Source organism: Ooceraea biroi, chromosome 12 (assembly GCF_003672135.1).
Source record: "Ooceraea biroi isolate clonal line C1 chromosome 12, Obir_v5.4, whole genome shotgun sequence".
NCBI classification, from domain to species: domain Eukaryota; kingdom Metazoa; phylum Arthropoda; class Insecta; order Hymenoptera; family Formicidae; genus Ooceraea; species Ooceraea biroi.
The window spans coordinates 7,487,237-7,504,089 of record NC_039517.1 but is presented as its reverse complement, the minus strand read 5'-3'; the positions used below and the strand labels follow the sequence as shown (position 1 = coordinate 7,504,089).

General features: G+C 44.9%; 1 protein-coding gene across 1 annotated transcript in view; it reads right to left on the bottom strand.

The window, feature by feature from the left end:
- The window catches only part of LOC105284230 (microphthalmia-associated transcription factor), a 57,690-nt gene extending 43,263 nt beyond the window's left edge, over positions 1–14,427 (bottom strand). The window contains exons 1-3 of the mRNA XM_020033258.2: positions 13,662–14,427; positions 2,757–2,964; positions 1,137–1,538 (exon numbers count right to left, since the gene is read on the bottom strand). Coding sequence (XP_019888817.1) covers positions 1,137–1,538; positions 2,757–2,964; positions 13,662–14,281 — 1,230 coding nt within the window. The 5' untranslated portion in view covers positions 14,282–14,427. The remainder of the gene's footprint in view (positions 1–1,136; positions 1,539–2,756; positions 2,965–13,661) is intronic.
- Positions 14,428–16,853: the final 2,426 nt, after the last annotated feature.

Genomic DNA, 16,853 nt, shown 5'->3' with positions numbered 1-16,853 from the left:
AGATATCAATGAAATATCAGAAGCGTCAATATAAAATCTTTATGACAAACGAGATAAAACATTTTCCGCGTACATTCAAGAGATTTACATGGCTTTGAGTGGAAGCGTTGCTCTTAAGTGTGATTACGAGGCTCGCAAATACTCGCGTTCTCGCTCGGCACATATTAGCATCGCGAAGAGCATGTTCTCGGTTCTGTAAAAATAATACGTTGTGCACACCGTATGGTGTCACCAAGGATTCGGGAATCAGAGAGCCACGGTGTTAAGTTCACGGTGCGAATACGTGACGGAGCCTTCCACAGAACCCACTTTCGGAGAGTCTCGTACTCTCGGTCGGTTTACGGATCTGCTTTGCGACGCAAATCAGATCGATTTGCAGACCTAGACGGCAATTAGCACCGCGTGCGTGCCGCGAATCCCATTTGGACTTGGACGATGCAGCTTCGTGAAACGTGCTTCCGGCGCGGTGCTAAATGCGCGCGCGATCTTTCGCGTTTGCGGATTCTTTTAGAATGACTGCAAGAAGAACAAAAAAAACATGTCGCGAGGAAGAATCGCGGACGTTCGGGGACGCTCGCAAGTGGGTTAAAGTCTCGCCGAGAAATTATTCGCGACGCTCGCGTGCGCGCGCGTTCCCGAGATTACGCAAGAATCGCCGATGTCGAGAATATGCGTGATTAATTATTAAAGGAGCGAGCGAGCGAGCGAGTAAAGTTGCGCTCGGAGATTGCGGGATAACCGATGGATTACGTAAGTCCATTTAGCGTTAATCGAAAACGTCGTACTTAGATTGGATCGAATGAGCGGGCGACTTAGAAAAATAGCTTTCCTCGCGCGACGCCGTCGCGCGCCTCTCAATACCGTCCTGATTTCGTCGCTAGCTGCTGCAGGGAACTGCGCGCGTTTCTAAACTCGAATACCGTTTGTAACGTCAAACCCAATGCGAGACGATCGAATCAATCTTCTCGCCGCGATCGTACCTTGTCTCCGAATCGGAAAAAATGTGAGACCAATCAATGCTATAATACTTTCTCTTTTAAACCAATTTTCTTCTTGACCTCCGTATTAATTTGAGAAACAATGAGAAGCACTGCTTCATCGCTCACGATACGCTACTACACATGCAACACACTTACCTCGGAGTTGCTGGTGGCGACGCTGGACAGACCGGGGGACATGGTGCCGGTGGTGGACATGGCGGGGTCCGGACTCGGCGAGACCACCGTCGGGTTACCGGGGTGGTGCGGCAGCAGTGCGGGGGCATGCGGGTACGAGGCGAGATGAGGATGCTGCGGCTTCGGGTGATGCAGCTGCGGGCCGGGCGGTGCACTTTGCACCACCATTGGAACGGGTGGCGGCCCGGCGTCGACCGGCGTCCTGCCGCCACCCTCGCTACCAGCGCTTCCGCCGACAACCGCATTACTGCCACCCCCGCCGACTTCACCGCCACGGAACGATTCGTGCAGGTACTGGCGCACCTGGTTCTTCTGCTTCTGCACCACGTGGTAGCGCGTTGGGTTCTCCAACAGCGTGCGCACCTAAAGAAACAAGGCACTGTTGTGTCAGCAGATTTTAATTTTTAATAATATAATAACAAATAATATGAGATACAATCCGCAGTTAACGACTAATTTAGGATCGTTCGTGTGTGTCGATTAGCTCCTATTTTTTATTGTACTCTGACTAAGAATAGTAAAGATTCGTGATTTAATTGATACGTTACATGCAGTTAAAGAGGATTAAGATAAGATTAAGATAATTTTTAAAATAAATCTTCAACTTACAACGTTATGCCTTATTTTATTTAGAATTAAGCAAAGGAATTGTTCTAAATAAAACATTTGATGAATTACTCTCTTTGAGTCTTAAGTTTAACATGATTACCCTAAAAACACCCGCAACTTTAAGGATTCACTAACTTGGAGCGAAGATAGATCGGCTACGCGACCGAGAACGTTATCGCAGCTGCGTTCGGTCTTTCGTAAACGCAACAACCATGTTGCGTGAAGCTAATTGCAAGATAAACCATCGACAAGTCCCATGCCTGCAGCCTCTCGTGCCCTCTCCGCTAGTCTAACATTGTTCCGGGAGGTTTAACAGTATAGACACCGTGTACCGAATAGATCTATTAACGACGCTACAGAATTCGGCTCGCCTTACCGCGATACGGTAAACTACCGGGACCTCGGAACTATAAGGTATCGTTATCTTAGCCGCGCTCTCTTACGTGTATATCTATATACACGGAGCTTTAAGCGACGGAAACGCAAACGATGGTAACCGGATGCTTGACCCGCCGCTATACTTCGAAAACTATCCAAGACTATCCAAGAAGACCATCATGTCTTTTGGACTTTGAGTATTACAGTACTTCGACGAGGTCTTAGCACACCAGCTCTCCGATTTTTATATAAAACTTAACGCAGAGTAAGAAAAGATCAAAAAGAAAATCAAGAGAAAGAAAGGTAGAATTTCGACGAGGGATCAAAGTAACTATTCATTTCGAATCGAAATTTATTTATCGAAATTGTGGAATATAATAGGATCGTTGGAATAACTGCCCGCGCGATAAAAGGCCAAGTAACGCAATCCGCAACGTGTAATGCATTATAATGCGTCGCCAGCTACAAATTTAATGCAATGTAGTACCACCGCGTAAATAATTTGATTATGTTGTGCGATTTGATTTTCGCACGAGCAATTTAGCATCAATCATGCAAATCGGACATTACGCACGATACAATAGAGGCACATACTTGCAATACTTGCGGCGGAACATCCACGCCAATCGTGGGCAACGGCGTAGGAGGTACTGGTCTGGGCGGTGCGGCAGCTGGTCTTTGCTGCTGCAAGCTCTGCCGGAATTCTGCTTGTCGCCTCTCTTGCTCCTGCAGCTGCTCCCGCATCAGCTGTAGCTTCAATTGTGTGCGCGACGTCGGCGTCGTAGTTTTGAACGTTGGCGGACTGGAAAAAGAACACAATATTGCGTTCACGTAAAACTTTATCTTATACTCTCGTGATTTGACACCGAGTATCCCCGAGTATGCCCGAGAATGATCGGACGTGATCTCAGTCGTTTAAACATTTTCTTCCAAAACATTAGAAGATTTGATTAAATTTATTAATTAATTTGGTTATTTGTAAATAAATATTTATTGTTCCTTATGTATAAATTTCTGAGAAGGCAAACTTTTTTAGCGAAGCGAGCATACTCGTTATTGTTATCGTTGTACGTTATTCATCGCAACGAATGACATTGCATCGAATCCCTCGGAATGAGGCTTGATTACTGGCACGCCATGCGTTTGTATTGATAAACGCGGGAATATGCAGCATTGTCGGTTGAGCGAGAGCATCAAGTCCCAAGTCCGAGGCGAGGCCAATTAATCTCGCGGCGTAAACACTATTGGATCGAACTATCTCTCTCTCTCTAGGCGGCGACGAGAAGAAACACCGTAAAGTCAATCGCAGCACGACTCGCGGCGTCCAACCAGATAAATTGTTAATGAGTAAATATGTAATTTGCGTCACCACGTAATTCTAAAAGAAGAAAGACACGAAGGAAATTCAATGCATTCATGAGGCAAACATCTGTTTGATCTGTCATCTGACGTATCAAAGTTGATTCGTCGTGAGTAAGAACTCTCTTTATTAACGTTCCAATCGTTCTAGCAAACGGTGTTGCAGAATTAATGGTCCATGATTCGGATTTCGGACGTAAAATCGAGTCTTGGCAGCGTTCTGCTGCGATATTCTCGCGATCTCCGAAATTCGCGAATAGCGAAAACTCTGAATATAATTCAGAGCGCGTCATTTATCGCAAATCGGCAGTCAGGGCGAGATAAATAGAACTTTCTTGTCGCAAACGACGATTTCGCGAGCGCATAAAACGCAATGATCGCGCACGATCGTCCTTATACTTTAACTCGCACGAATCGATCGATCTCGCACGAAGATCTTTCGCTCTCTGGCACTATTTGCATTAGGAACAAATATGTCACCGAGACGCACGCAAGACGTCCGTTTTGCCGCCGTCTAAAGGACATTCCCAATTCGGGAACAAAGCCAAGATCTAGCCATAAGAAAACCAAAATAGAGAGATTGTGCAATTTGGATCGAGCGTTAGTTCCCATCGTTCGAGACTGTCTTCCTCCCTCGATACATAACACTTATCACACGAAATTTTCCCTTTTCTGCGAGTTGAACGCCCTTTTGTTATTTAATATTAGAATGCTGCTAATGAGAAGATATATCTGCAAATACCTACTTGCCGGATATCGGTTGCGGGAGATCCCGCTATGATCTAATAGAATTCATGACGTGAGGTCATTGCGACTGTCTTTCGACTGTCACTTGTGAAGGTGAATTTTGCACTCGCACAGCTACGAAGCCAGAGAATTATCTTTGACAAAGAAATTCTTCTTTGTCAAACATTTCATGAGTAATCCGATAGGCTTGTTACATTACCTCGGGAGTTGAATAAGGAATGCATCGACAACGAAACTCCGGAAATAACTGCTTAAGACAGCTAAATGATCAAACTTTGAATTCGAGATTCGATCTTCCAGCCGATAGTATACGAACACGATAGCAACGAACGTCGCATCTACAGAAACGCTGAATATTCACTGAAGTCTTAAACTCAAAAGCCGTCGCCTTTGTGCGATTACGAAATTAAAAATTCTTTCGTTTCCAGTCGCGCTACGAGCTACCGTAATAAAGCTGTTGCAACTTTTATAATAGTAGTACCGGCTGACTCGTGAAAGGCGATTTAATCAGAACACCGGCTTTCCCGGGGACCATTAAAACGTCTTACGAATTTTTCTATCGCCCAAGAGACGGACTTTGCTTTTCTCCCTCAACACTTCCGCCTTTAAAAGCCTGACCTTTTCATTAACATGTTTACAAAGCTGTGCGAGAATTAATTAAAACTGCGATTTGATGTTTTCACGCAGTACCATTAAAACCCTAGATTATACGCTATATGGTACAAAATATTTATTAATTATCTAAATATGTACATTCTATCTGTTCGCTTTTGTTAGATTCTCTCCAGAAAAGTCAATTTGAAGAAATAATTGCTAGGAAAGTGTCCATCGAAAGCAAGTATCGGGTATTGGCAGCGCTGGCCGCGTTCGCCGGAAAACTCACGACAGATTACGAAACAGGAACAGAAAATGCTGATGGAAGATTGGAAAAGTTTCTGATGAAAAATTTTCCGCGGGTAAAACCAAAGTTGAGATGAAATTGCGTACTTTCAGTTCTTTCGGATAATCGTTGTATTGATATTTGACGGGAAAGTCAAATATGGTCGCAAACTTGGCAGGGATTTCGTATTTCTGATATTTTGGATATTTCTGATTAGAATATCTGTGTTTTTACAAGATTTCTAAGTATCCAATGAAAAACGCACACAAGGTAAAAAATTTGCAGAACAACTCTTTCACAGCTATCAAGATCGTTCATCAGAATTATAATTGGCTTACAATTTCATCACCGGAATCGACAGAGTTCGGCAATTTATTGTCGATTGATGTTTACATCAGATATTTTCGTCGTCCAATTTAATGAAATTATTTCCTTAATTATCCAATTAACCAACATTGGTCGCACGAAAAGCCTTATCGCATTCCATTAATAATAATTAACTAATTATCTCGAAATTGACGGTAAAATGGCAGCGGTAATATAAATTCACGCAGACGTGCGCTTGAACGGATTCGAGCGTCCATCTCGTTATCGCGTAGAGTGCAATCGCGCAAATGCGGTCCCGCTAATTGCGTTCCGCTAAAAGTTCCGATTGCGAGCTCGATTTTTTATAAACAGTCGATCGGGGGTGCGCCACGGCGCACTTATTTATATTTCACCTCGCGATATTGGATACTGAACGACCGAAAATAATTTTCAGCGGTAACGCTTGGATGCCATTAATTCTCCAAGATCACGTACGATTCCGCTCGTGCAATACCCGCGCGCGCGAATTCCTCTTCCCGCGTTACGTATCGTACTTTTTGCCGGGGGCGACGGGCGGGAAGGAGGGAGGGCTTTTATACATGTCCCGCTTAGCGGGTCGGGCGACCGTAATACTGAATTTAGTGCTTATATAAAGAGCTACGGAGGATCGCTTATGGCAGCTTCATGCAAATGCACGCGGACCCTCTCCGGTCCTCCTTCTTACTCACTGTCTCTCTATATGCGGCGCGCAAGAAGGGATTCCCGCAAGAGGAAGGGATCCTCCAGGGCGAGGATTCTCAGTGGTGGATTTAGCGAGGGTGGCGCCCATCATCAGAAAGAAAGGAAAATTATCCTATCATTAATCGTAATATGAAACGAAAATTCTATCTATGTATGTATACATGTCTAACATGGAATAATTCGCCTCAACGGACGCACTCTGCAGATATTAATAAATATACAACAAGGAAAAGTTTGTCGGCGCAATTAAACAAATAAAAATAAAATGTCCTTCCGACGACGATATATTTTATGATCTTTCTCTCGATAATCGTCTAATAATTTAATTAGTTGCTCTGTGAAAGTGCATGCTTTGTGCGCCATCTAAGAGTGCCGTTACTGAAGGAGGATCCTCGAGCAAGGATCGTCGGGCAGATATTACAGGACGTGGAAGGCAGAGAGGGACCGGCGGTATTAATGTCATTAGTCTCGAAGAAAATCGGTGGCTCGCCGTCGCCAAAGTTTTATCTTCATTCCCGCGGAATGAATTAAGTGAGAAAATATAGCCGCGCGCTCGTCTCCGTCAGCCGGCCGATATAAATCGCGATAATATGGAAAGCAGCTTCTTTTGTCGGATTAATGTACACTCCCAACTAAGACGTCGGGCTTCGGTTGAATGGGGCCGTACGTGCGTGGAATTTCATCGTCAGGCTGGAGATTATCGTCGCGGACGCGTTCCCGATCGTGAAATTCGAACAGCCATTTACTCCGATATTCGATATTCCACCAAGGTAAAATTAATCCCCAGGAACGCAAGTGAATTTACGGCGAAGGTAAGCAACAATAAGTAAACTCACACTCGCTAAAGTGCCTCGCTTTTAGCAACCTGTCTTGGAATCGATAATATATAAATCATGTTTTTTTATGCGCCAATATATTCTTTATCTATTCATTTTGGTATTTTCTTGCCTACAAACAAAATCGAAAAATCGAATAAATCTTGTAGGTCTGAAACAGAACATCATAAGATCTTTTGTAAGATTTGTCAAATTTTGTCAAATTGTACGGCATGAAGATATAATAAAAATTGTTGTTCCGCAAATTTAACATCGTATAAACGTCACGCCTCGTATTTGTTCGAATCCCTTCAAGTTCTCCGTAGAATTTAATAACAGGCATTCGACGGACGACCCTGTCGCGAAACAAACCGGCTAGAGATAAATTCCTCGTTTGTCTCCGCGGTCTTCAACGTCGCTAATACTCGCTGCGAAAGTTTGTGGGCTTTATGAAAAGCTTGGGAGAGAAAGAGAGAGAGAGGGTGTCGACTGATAATAACAATCATAATCGTAATAAGCAGACAGCGGAAAACGATTTACTCCGAGTAGAGGGACGATGGAAACTTGTCGGGAAAACTTCATCTAGTTTACGGAAACGATGCGACAGAAAGAGGAAAAGAGAGAAAGGGAGAAAGAGAGAAGCAGAGAGAGAGAGAGAGAGAGAAAGAGAGAATAAAAGAGAGGAAGGCACAGAGAAAAGATGACGAGACAAAAATGCGATGTTAAAGTACAGACAGCCCTTCGAAAATATTACAATGACGAATAACTCGCCAGCAGATCGAATTGCAACTTCCATCAACGTATTGTATATAAGCTATTCTTCGTTCTCCGAAAATATTATAAAACATTATCGTGCTAATATCGCAAAAGTCTCGGAGTGCGATGCGAAAATGGAGAAAGACCAACGTCAAATGGCAGGAAAAAATAATCTGCGTTCGGTGACAAATGCACGACATTCCAGATATGCCAAAACAATTTTATAAACGGACGTTTTGACGTGTTTGCACTGAGAAGAAAATTGATACCCAATTTTCCGCTAAAAACATTTTCGTTAATTTCGAAAATATTTTTCAGTTGCTGTCCTGTAAAAAAAATACGAAGCAAGATTGAGCTTGAAGAAATACGTGAGAAATAACGTAAGCTGAAGGTAGAAGTTAAGAGTATAGCCCGTGCGATAAACAATGTTGAGGAGCGAAGGAACGTTTCATGTCGACCGGAATTATACGGTGCAATCGATTAATCCGTGGAGTAACGAAGCTTTCTAACGAAGTGCACTTAGGTCGCTGCATCTTGGCAAATGACCACCACCAACCTCCCAGCTCTCTCGGTTATAGCATTACAAATTTGCCATCGTTAATCTCGACCAAGCGAAACGATCGCGTGGAACACTTTGCGTCGTCGGTTGCATGTCACGTTAATTCGCGCAAGGGGATTTTAATTGCCAGAGCGAACAAAGAAGTAACGACTGCTGCAGTGTGATCTCATTATGGCAGACGGAAACTACGAATCTAACGTAGAATCGCACAAAAACGTCCGTTCGTTCGAAAGCGTCTGCCATTTTCATAGATTTTACTACAGTTATATAATTTTCCAGTATTATAAATGAAATCATAACTTACAATTGCTAGCAGCGTAAACGTCTCAGAATTAATAAATATTGCGACGAATTGACAGTAGCAGTTTTGCGTAAAACAGACTGTCTCTCATTCGGAGCTATTTTACGGTGCTTTTCGACATCGAGATCAATGCGATCACGATTGATCGCAAACGCCTCCCCGCCTGCCGATCTGCTCTGGTCCACAAGCGATAGCTCCGCGCGAGATTACGCTTTCGCAAGCTCCTCTCAGGTACGGAGGGTAAACGTCGAGTTTGCTGGCCGGAAAATTACGCAAGTTGACCGTACGGAATCTCGAGCGTAATCTTCGGCGCGTACGTGCACATACACGGCCATGGATCGTGCTGGACGATCGGGCGATACGGATTCGGGTTATGCAAATGCAGGAGCCAGAGAGAGAGAGAGAGAGAGAGAGAAAGAAAGAGACGGAGATCGACCGATACGTTACGGAGGCGACGTTACCGTTACCGTTCTCGCTTACCGTAGCGGAACCGGAGGAAGGTAATCGAAAGCCCCACGACGAAAATCAGGAACAAGGTCGTGCGAACGGCGACCGGCACGCGCACACGACGTAATTAGCCCGTGCACGACAACGCGAGGCGATCTGGCGAGAAATTATCCGTGATACGGTCAGAGCAACGTTTGCAGCGTCTAAAAGGTGGCCGCGGGCCACTTGTGTAATTTAATCGGACATGAATTATGTCTGAACAAGGATCGGGGAACTTTCTGCGAGATTATCGCGCCGAGAATGGTTGCCGCCTGATGGGAGGAGAATGGTCATCTTCTGCAGTTGTTCATTCGTGTCTCCCCGCTGTTGACGCGAGAATAACCACCGTACGATGAACTACCGTTACGGCAAAAGTAGATTAATCGCGGCAGTAAACTGAAATTTGCAGGGTCATGGGCTACAACCGCTTGATGACGAATGCTCTTGTTAAAAGAGCGAGTCCCGAAATGAAAATTGCATACATTCTTCGGGATATTAGATCTGTAATATTTACCACGAAAATGCAACACTAAATTCTGCATTTGCCCAACTTTTAATTCGCGTTCTATTCATCATATCTATTCATTCTTCATAAACTGTCAAGGAAATAACAAAATAGGCGTAACTAAGGAGACAGAGAAAAAAACTAAAAATAACGCGTGGCAAACTATGACTCACGCTAAAAATAGCCAAGTTAGAGCTATACATCTTGGAATTCGCGGAGTCATTGGCTACGATTGTCGTCGGTTATATATAGATCGTTACACCGCTATATGCGTATACGCGTACGACTTAAAAACGTGAGTTCCGACTAAAGCAGAACCGCGATTCGCTCTCGGAGCGTCGGAGGACAGGACGGGGCGCGTTACGATTTGGTCTGGATGCTGTCCAAGTATCAGCGCGAAGCGCGCGAGAACCGAACACACGCCAATATGGATTCTGCTGTTTACATTATACAGCCCCGTCGAGTGCATTTTCGCGCGTTTCACTGAATCGATTTGATTCGACCGGAAGCGGAGAATACCTGATAATTTGTGCGCGACCGTCTGTCCCCTCCCCCGCCGCCGCTTGTGCAAAATCGCGCTCGTTGCGTTTCCTGCCTTTATCCGAGAGGAAAAATATTGGTTAATTTATACGCGGCAGTTATTGGGCCTGTATGCTGTGCCACGTCCATATTCATTTTCAACTTCTACCAGCAACGGCGATCATAATTTTCCTCCCGCGCTCTTTTCCTCAATGGCCGCCGCCGTCGGCGCAACATTGTTTGAATATTTATGACGCGTGTACGCGATTGCGTGAAACTACGTTACGCGATGTATTTTACGTACATACCGATAATCGATGGAGAGACAGCAGGTGCTTGTACACGGCAAGTTGTATAAGGCGAGAGAGACGAGAAACAGAGAGAAGGATGGCTAAATTCAGATCATTTCAGCGTACAATGTTTATGTTACGTTATGACAGGTTCGGTTAAATGTAACATGCTAAATTTAACGTCGAACCGTTCAGCCGCGATAGAATTTTTGGATCGATTATCGGGACAGCGTTATTCGGGTAGCGTAGCAATATTACTGATAGTAACGTAGTAATTAATCGCTTTGAAATTACTATCGGGCCTTAATTCGATTTTCTAGATCGTTCAAGTGGAAGCAAAATAATGTATTGGGTTGGCAAATAAGTTGGTTCGGTTTTTTAAGGTGGAATAAAATACAATTTTTTTGATACACAAAATAAATTTTAATCAATTATATATTGACCATTTTTATTGATGACTTCTTGCCATCTTTCCACCAACTTCATTATGCCGCGTTCGTAAAACATCTGAGGCTTATCGGCGAAAAACCAATCCAGGTGTCTTTTGACGTTCTCTTCATCCTTGAAGATTTTTCCGTTCAAAGAGTTCTGCAACGACCGGAATAAATGATAATCGGAAGGGGCCAGGTCCGGTGAATACGCAGGATGAGGCAAAACATCCCAGCCAAGACTGAGTAATTTGTTCCGAGTTGTCAATGATGTGTGAGGTCTGGCGTTATTGTGGTGGAAAACAACACCTTTTCGATTTATCAATTCTGGACGTTTTTTGCGGAGTGCTTGGTCCAATTTTGTTAACTGCGAGCAGTATGTAGTTGAATCAATCGTTTTGCTTGACGGTAACAGCTCGTAGTAAATGACACCTTTGAAATCCCACCATACGGAGAGCATGATCTTCTTCGGATGCAATCCTGCCTTCGAGGTTGTTTGTGGTGGCTCGCTGCTGTGTCCCCATGATCCTTTCCGCGTTACATTCTCATAGACGACCCATTTTTCATCTCCTGTCACTAACCGCTTCAAAAATGGATCGTTTTCTTGACGTTTCCGCAGCAAATCGCAGATGGATATGCGAGTGGCCAAGTTGGCCTCGGTTAATTCATGCGGCACCCATACATTGAGCCGAGAACGTATCCCAGTTGGCGCAAATTGTTTTCTACGCTTGTATGAGATATATTAAGTGCTGTAGCAATCTCTCGCACCGATTGGGATGGATTTTTATCGATGATAGCTTTGACATTACTTGAATCAATCTCGATCGGGCGACCGGAGCGAGGCGCATCATTGACGTCGAAATCTCCAGAACGGAATTTGGCGAACCACTTTTGACATACGCGTTCTGTTAAGGCATCATCTCCATAAACACGGCATATCTTTTTATGAGCCTTTGCAGCTCGTTTGCTCTTCTTGAAATAATAGAGCAAAATATGACGATAATGCACGTTATTTACTTCCATTTTTACAGCTACGCAGCACACACAATATTGATGTTAGTCAAACCAAAATTTACAGAAAGGTTATGTGAAACATGTACTTTCAAATGCACTCTGAAGTTGCGCGATAGTGTCGAGAAAAACAAGAGTGAATTGGAAAGAAGTTGCACCGAAGCAAAAACCGAACGAACTTATTTGCCAACCTAATATATTCAGTAATATCAAGTAAAAAATGAACGTCCATTTATGTTCATTTAAACTTATTAGCTATCTGTTATGATACAAGCAAGTTATCGCATTTCATCGCAAAAACATCCATAGCAATAAACATGTCAAGTATCATTAACGCTTATCGCCGATGCTGGTCGATTTTAATTTAAACGAAGACTGTTTTGCGCGAGTAAATTACAACAGGAGCTTTTGGAAGAATCAACGATATTCGCACGACGTACTGGAGCTTGAATTCGTGTTTCTGGAAACGCGGATGGATGCAGAACGGCCGCATCGTTGCATTGACAGCACGTTTGCTGGCGAAACAAATCAAGGCGGATCGGGCAGACAAGCGATCCGCGTTCTCGGCGGAGTTGCAGCAAGGACGTTTAAATTTGGACGCAGTGTTTACGATCGACGTAGACGACGATCAAGCGCAGCGCAAGCTTGTAGCGGAAAAGACCTGGTGCCCGTGCCGTCGTCTCGCGATGATGGCGGAAGTCGATACGCAGCGTCGACTGCACCGATGGATTATAAACCGAAGAATAACGGCGACGTAAACGCGACCGATAAACTGAGAGCAAACGGATTGAACGAGTGATTTGTGTCGGAGATTTGCTCACAAAGTATTGCTAGGAATAGGGTAGCAGCTCGCTCGTAAAACGGAGACGACAATGTACAAATCGAAGTCCATAAATTAAACTCGCGCTTTTATTGACGAATTCCTGTTACGTTTTCATAAAGTTTGGATGCGAATATAGGATACGATGGAATAAATGTAGGAAACAAAACCTTCATGGCCACTCTGCGTTCCGGCAATGTAATCGATGTGTAAGAGTGCTATCTATTGTAATTCATGCAACTGTTTATAGATAACATATAGTCTACATATCAGATAATCTATTGCATCCTAATTTACAAAAGATATTAGTCAAATAAAAATTCATGTTTAACACGTTTCCTGCCAAGCCGTTTTTAAGTAGTTCAGCCATGTGTACCAAAAGTACACGTACAGTTTGATAATTATGTAAAAATTATCTATTTTTTCGCTTTTTGTGAACTGGAAATTTATTTTTTAGTAGAGTAAATAGTGAAACTTGATGCAACTTAACAAACATCATCATAGAGTACATATACATATATGCAATACCAATAATTATTCTCTTGCATTTTATCTACCAATGATAAAACTATCAATAAAAATGAGTTTCAAGCTAAGTGATATTCAGTGTGTACCGAAAATGGTACGTGCGACAGAGAACGTAAATGCTCATTCTATGCACGCATTTATAAATATAACAGCCTGCGAAATCTCTAACCAAAATTGCATCACTCAAAAGACACCAAGATGACAAGTAAAACCGCATGGCTATAGGTATCGTATAACCATCGTAAAGCGCAATATTTCTTCGAAGTTATACGCAAATTAGTTCACTCCCAGTAGAGTTCAGATACAAATTCCCAAACAAGGACCAATACTGGGCAATCCTACGAACAGTCACACGACGTGAGTTAAACAACGCAGTGGCCAACAAAAAACTGCGTATGCGCACGAAAATCTTAGGACACCAAGCAAGGAATCTTGATCGGTGCAGTACCAGCCTTGCGGTCGCGTGGCGCGCAACGATTGCGCCACGGTGAGATGACTGTCATTGGGCAAAACAACCGGGCCGAGCGTCCCGTCGACGATCGACGGGTCCATCTCAAGGATCATCCGCAGATCCTCGTCGATGCCAATATGCACACGTACCCGCTCGGCGACGTCGTACGCGGAATCGCGCGCCGTCTCCGACGCGCTCGGACGTCGATCGTACGGCAGGGACGACGCCGCGCCGGCCAGCTGCGACGCTCGTGCCGGCGGCGACGACGACGGCACCGATGTCGACGTCGACGTCGTCGTCGACGGCCGGCGCACCACGACGTCGTTGATGCGATCCAACCGCGACACCAGCTCCTCAAACTCGACGATCTGTCGTGCGGCCTCGGCCTGAGCGCCAACGCTTTGCATCGCGTCACCTCGCGACACGTGCACACACGCGCGCGCGCGGTCGGCCGGCCCGGGGCGTCGCGACGCTACTACTAAAACCGGAGCGGCGTCTACGACAGAGAGCAACGACGATGACGGTGATGACGACGATAAAGACGAGAACGGCGGCGACGACGACGAAGCGCCAGGTAGCTGATGGACACGACGCTCTAAACGCGGATCCTTCTCCATCTCGCTCTCCTCCTCCACGCGGAATAGACAGCTGACACGTATCGCCTGTCCTTCTCTCCTTCTCTCGCTCTCGCTCTCGCCACGCGCGCATTTATTTGCGACTCGATATCGGCGCCGTGATGACGATTCGGCGCTGCTAAGACACGCAACTTTATTTTTGTTTGTTTGAATAACCATTTGTGTTCGTTGATCCGAATGCGCGGCATTTGTTGAAAAAGATCGGGATGCGCTGAGCCAATTTTTGAGATTGTTACATCAAGATTTACGCGAGGAAACATCGTAACGGAGTGCACAATTGACGTTGTGTGCGTCCGTAGCTGCGAATCAGGGAAATCACCGGCGCATTCGCGGTTCAGTCTCTTTCCTTCTTCCACAGCGGATGAAAAATGCGTCATCTTCCTCTCTCTCCCTCCTACCCGATGCGGTAACAAATGCTGTTTGCGCTCGCAAACGTGTCGAACTGAAATTTATCGTTGCGCGCTTGCCGCGCTTGGCTAACTGCGCTTAACGATGCTCCGCGCAAGTAAACTGTTGACATTAGTTCTCGAAGCGTCATGCGGCAATTGTGCCTTGAGAACAATCGCTCTTCATCATGAAAACAGAGCGGGAATCACAGATAATTAGAAATTAATTATTTTATTTATCATTCGCGGCTCCATGTACGTCAATTCACCGGAATCGCGTTTCCTAATTCCCCCGCGCAAAATTCTCGATCATCAGGCTGCCCTGTGTGTCCGTGCATACGCAGGTGCGCGATACGTCTTGCATCACATAGCGGCGGCATAGCTCATCCGCCTCAGAAACGAAGGCGTTACGTAACGTAAGACGAAGAGCAGCTGCCGGCGAGCGTATGGCCGCGTGGGTAAACAGCTTGGGAAATGAAGAGAGGCATCGTCACCAGCGCAAAAAAGCGCGATTCCTCGTCGCTGTCGTCTACATAGCCGAGGAATCCGGTATCGCGTTTTCACGAGCGCTATAGTCGCGGCGGCGGTATCGGCGACGGGTGCACTTATCGGAATTTCCAGTCATTGCACCGGCTAATGCGAGTATCGAGCCGGTTCGCGCCGGATTCGCAGCAGCCGCTCTTATCCATCTGCCACGAGAGAGAGAGAGGGAGGGAGGGAGAAAGAGGGAAAGAGGGAGAGGATGAGAGAGTTCTATCGTTATCGTCGGTATTGTCTCGCGAAGCTCACTGGCTTTTGTCGATTCGCATCGGAGTCGCGCGCAAAAAGGCGCGTACGATGTTCCTCACCGGATACATTGCGCTGCAACTGCAACCGCGTCGTGCAACTGAGGATCTTCTCATTACAAAACATTTCGGGATACTATGAATATTATGAGAAATATTATTTCCCCCCGAAATACGTATAATGATTTGCATTTATCGTAAAATTTATCACGTTAATCGCTGCCTGCTGTTATTAATATTACTGTTATTCGCGTTATTATTCGTATCGTTATCGTCATTATCGTTATCGTAATCAGTATGCATAATGAAACGGATGAACGCGCGTATTCCGTCCCAGCTTACGAAGGCTTACGACGGGAGAAAGAGCAAACTTAACTGCACAACGAAAATGGAATGCGTCTCCAGAACGAATCAGTCGGCGTATCGAAATAATTGTCGCGCTCGCTTGGTGACGCATGACATTTGTTGGCATAGTACTCATCGCATCCGGCCGCCTGTGACGTGAAGTTAACCCGTGGAATTAAAAACAGTTGATACAATTGAACCGAACGAGGCTGTCAATACTGTGTCAATGATACGGAGAATAAATCGCGAATAAATCGAAAAACTGACAAAAATATATCCTAAAGCTGATTAATGCAGGTCGCCATCTGCGCCAGTGTGTATTAAGATAAACGTTTTGCACATACATACGTGAAAAAGGACTGAAGGCTGAAAAATCGAGAATACGCAAATCGTTTCGCGTTGCAGAGCAAGGATTTCGCAACAAAATCTCCGCTACCTAGGATATCCTTGGTCAGCCGAAAAGAAAACTGTACAAAAACAATTTTTCCGAGGTCAAGATCTGTTTGCTTTTCATCGCGCTATGTGCATCCGTAAGACACATCGCAAGCATCGCTTCAGATAACGTTCGAATTTTTATCAGTATTAAAAAAAGTAAAGAAAGAAGATAAAGAATTAGCTGCAAATTTAATCGCGGATTTTGGATAAGAGAAATGCAGGATACTTGAAGGATCCTGGCGACATCGCAGTTGGAAAATCCAAGTCTTTATCATACGCGGTTGGTTGGGCATCCTCGAAAACGCCGGAAATCGTAGCGGACAGTTCCGTTACGAGGGTTAATTTGCCTTGAAAATTATGCCCGGGAAACTGGAGTCGTTATGTGCGCGGAAAATGCATCGCAAGAAGGGAGAGAGAGAGAGAGAGAGAGAGTCGCATCCTGATCCACAGTTTTAAAACTGCAGCCAGGGTAGATTCCGGACATCGTAATTTCTCCGCCGACGACTAAAAACGTGCTGCTTAAGCGACTGAATCTTTCGCGGAGCATATTGTACTTCCGAGCACGAAAATCCACGAAAAATACCATCACCGAAACATATTAAT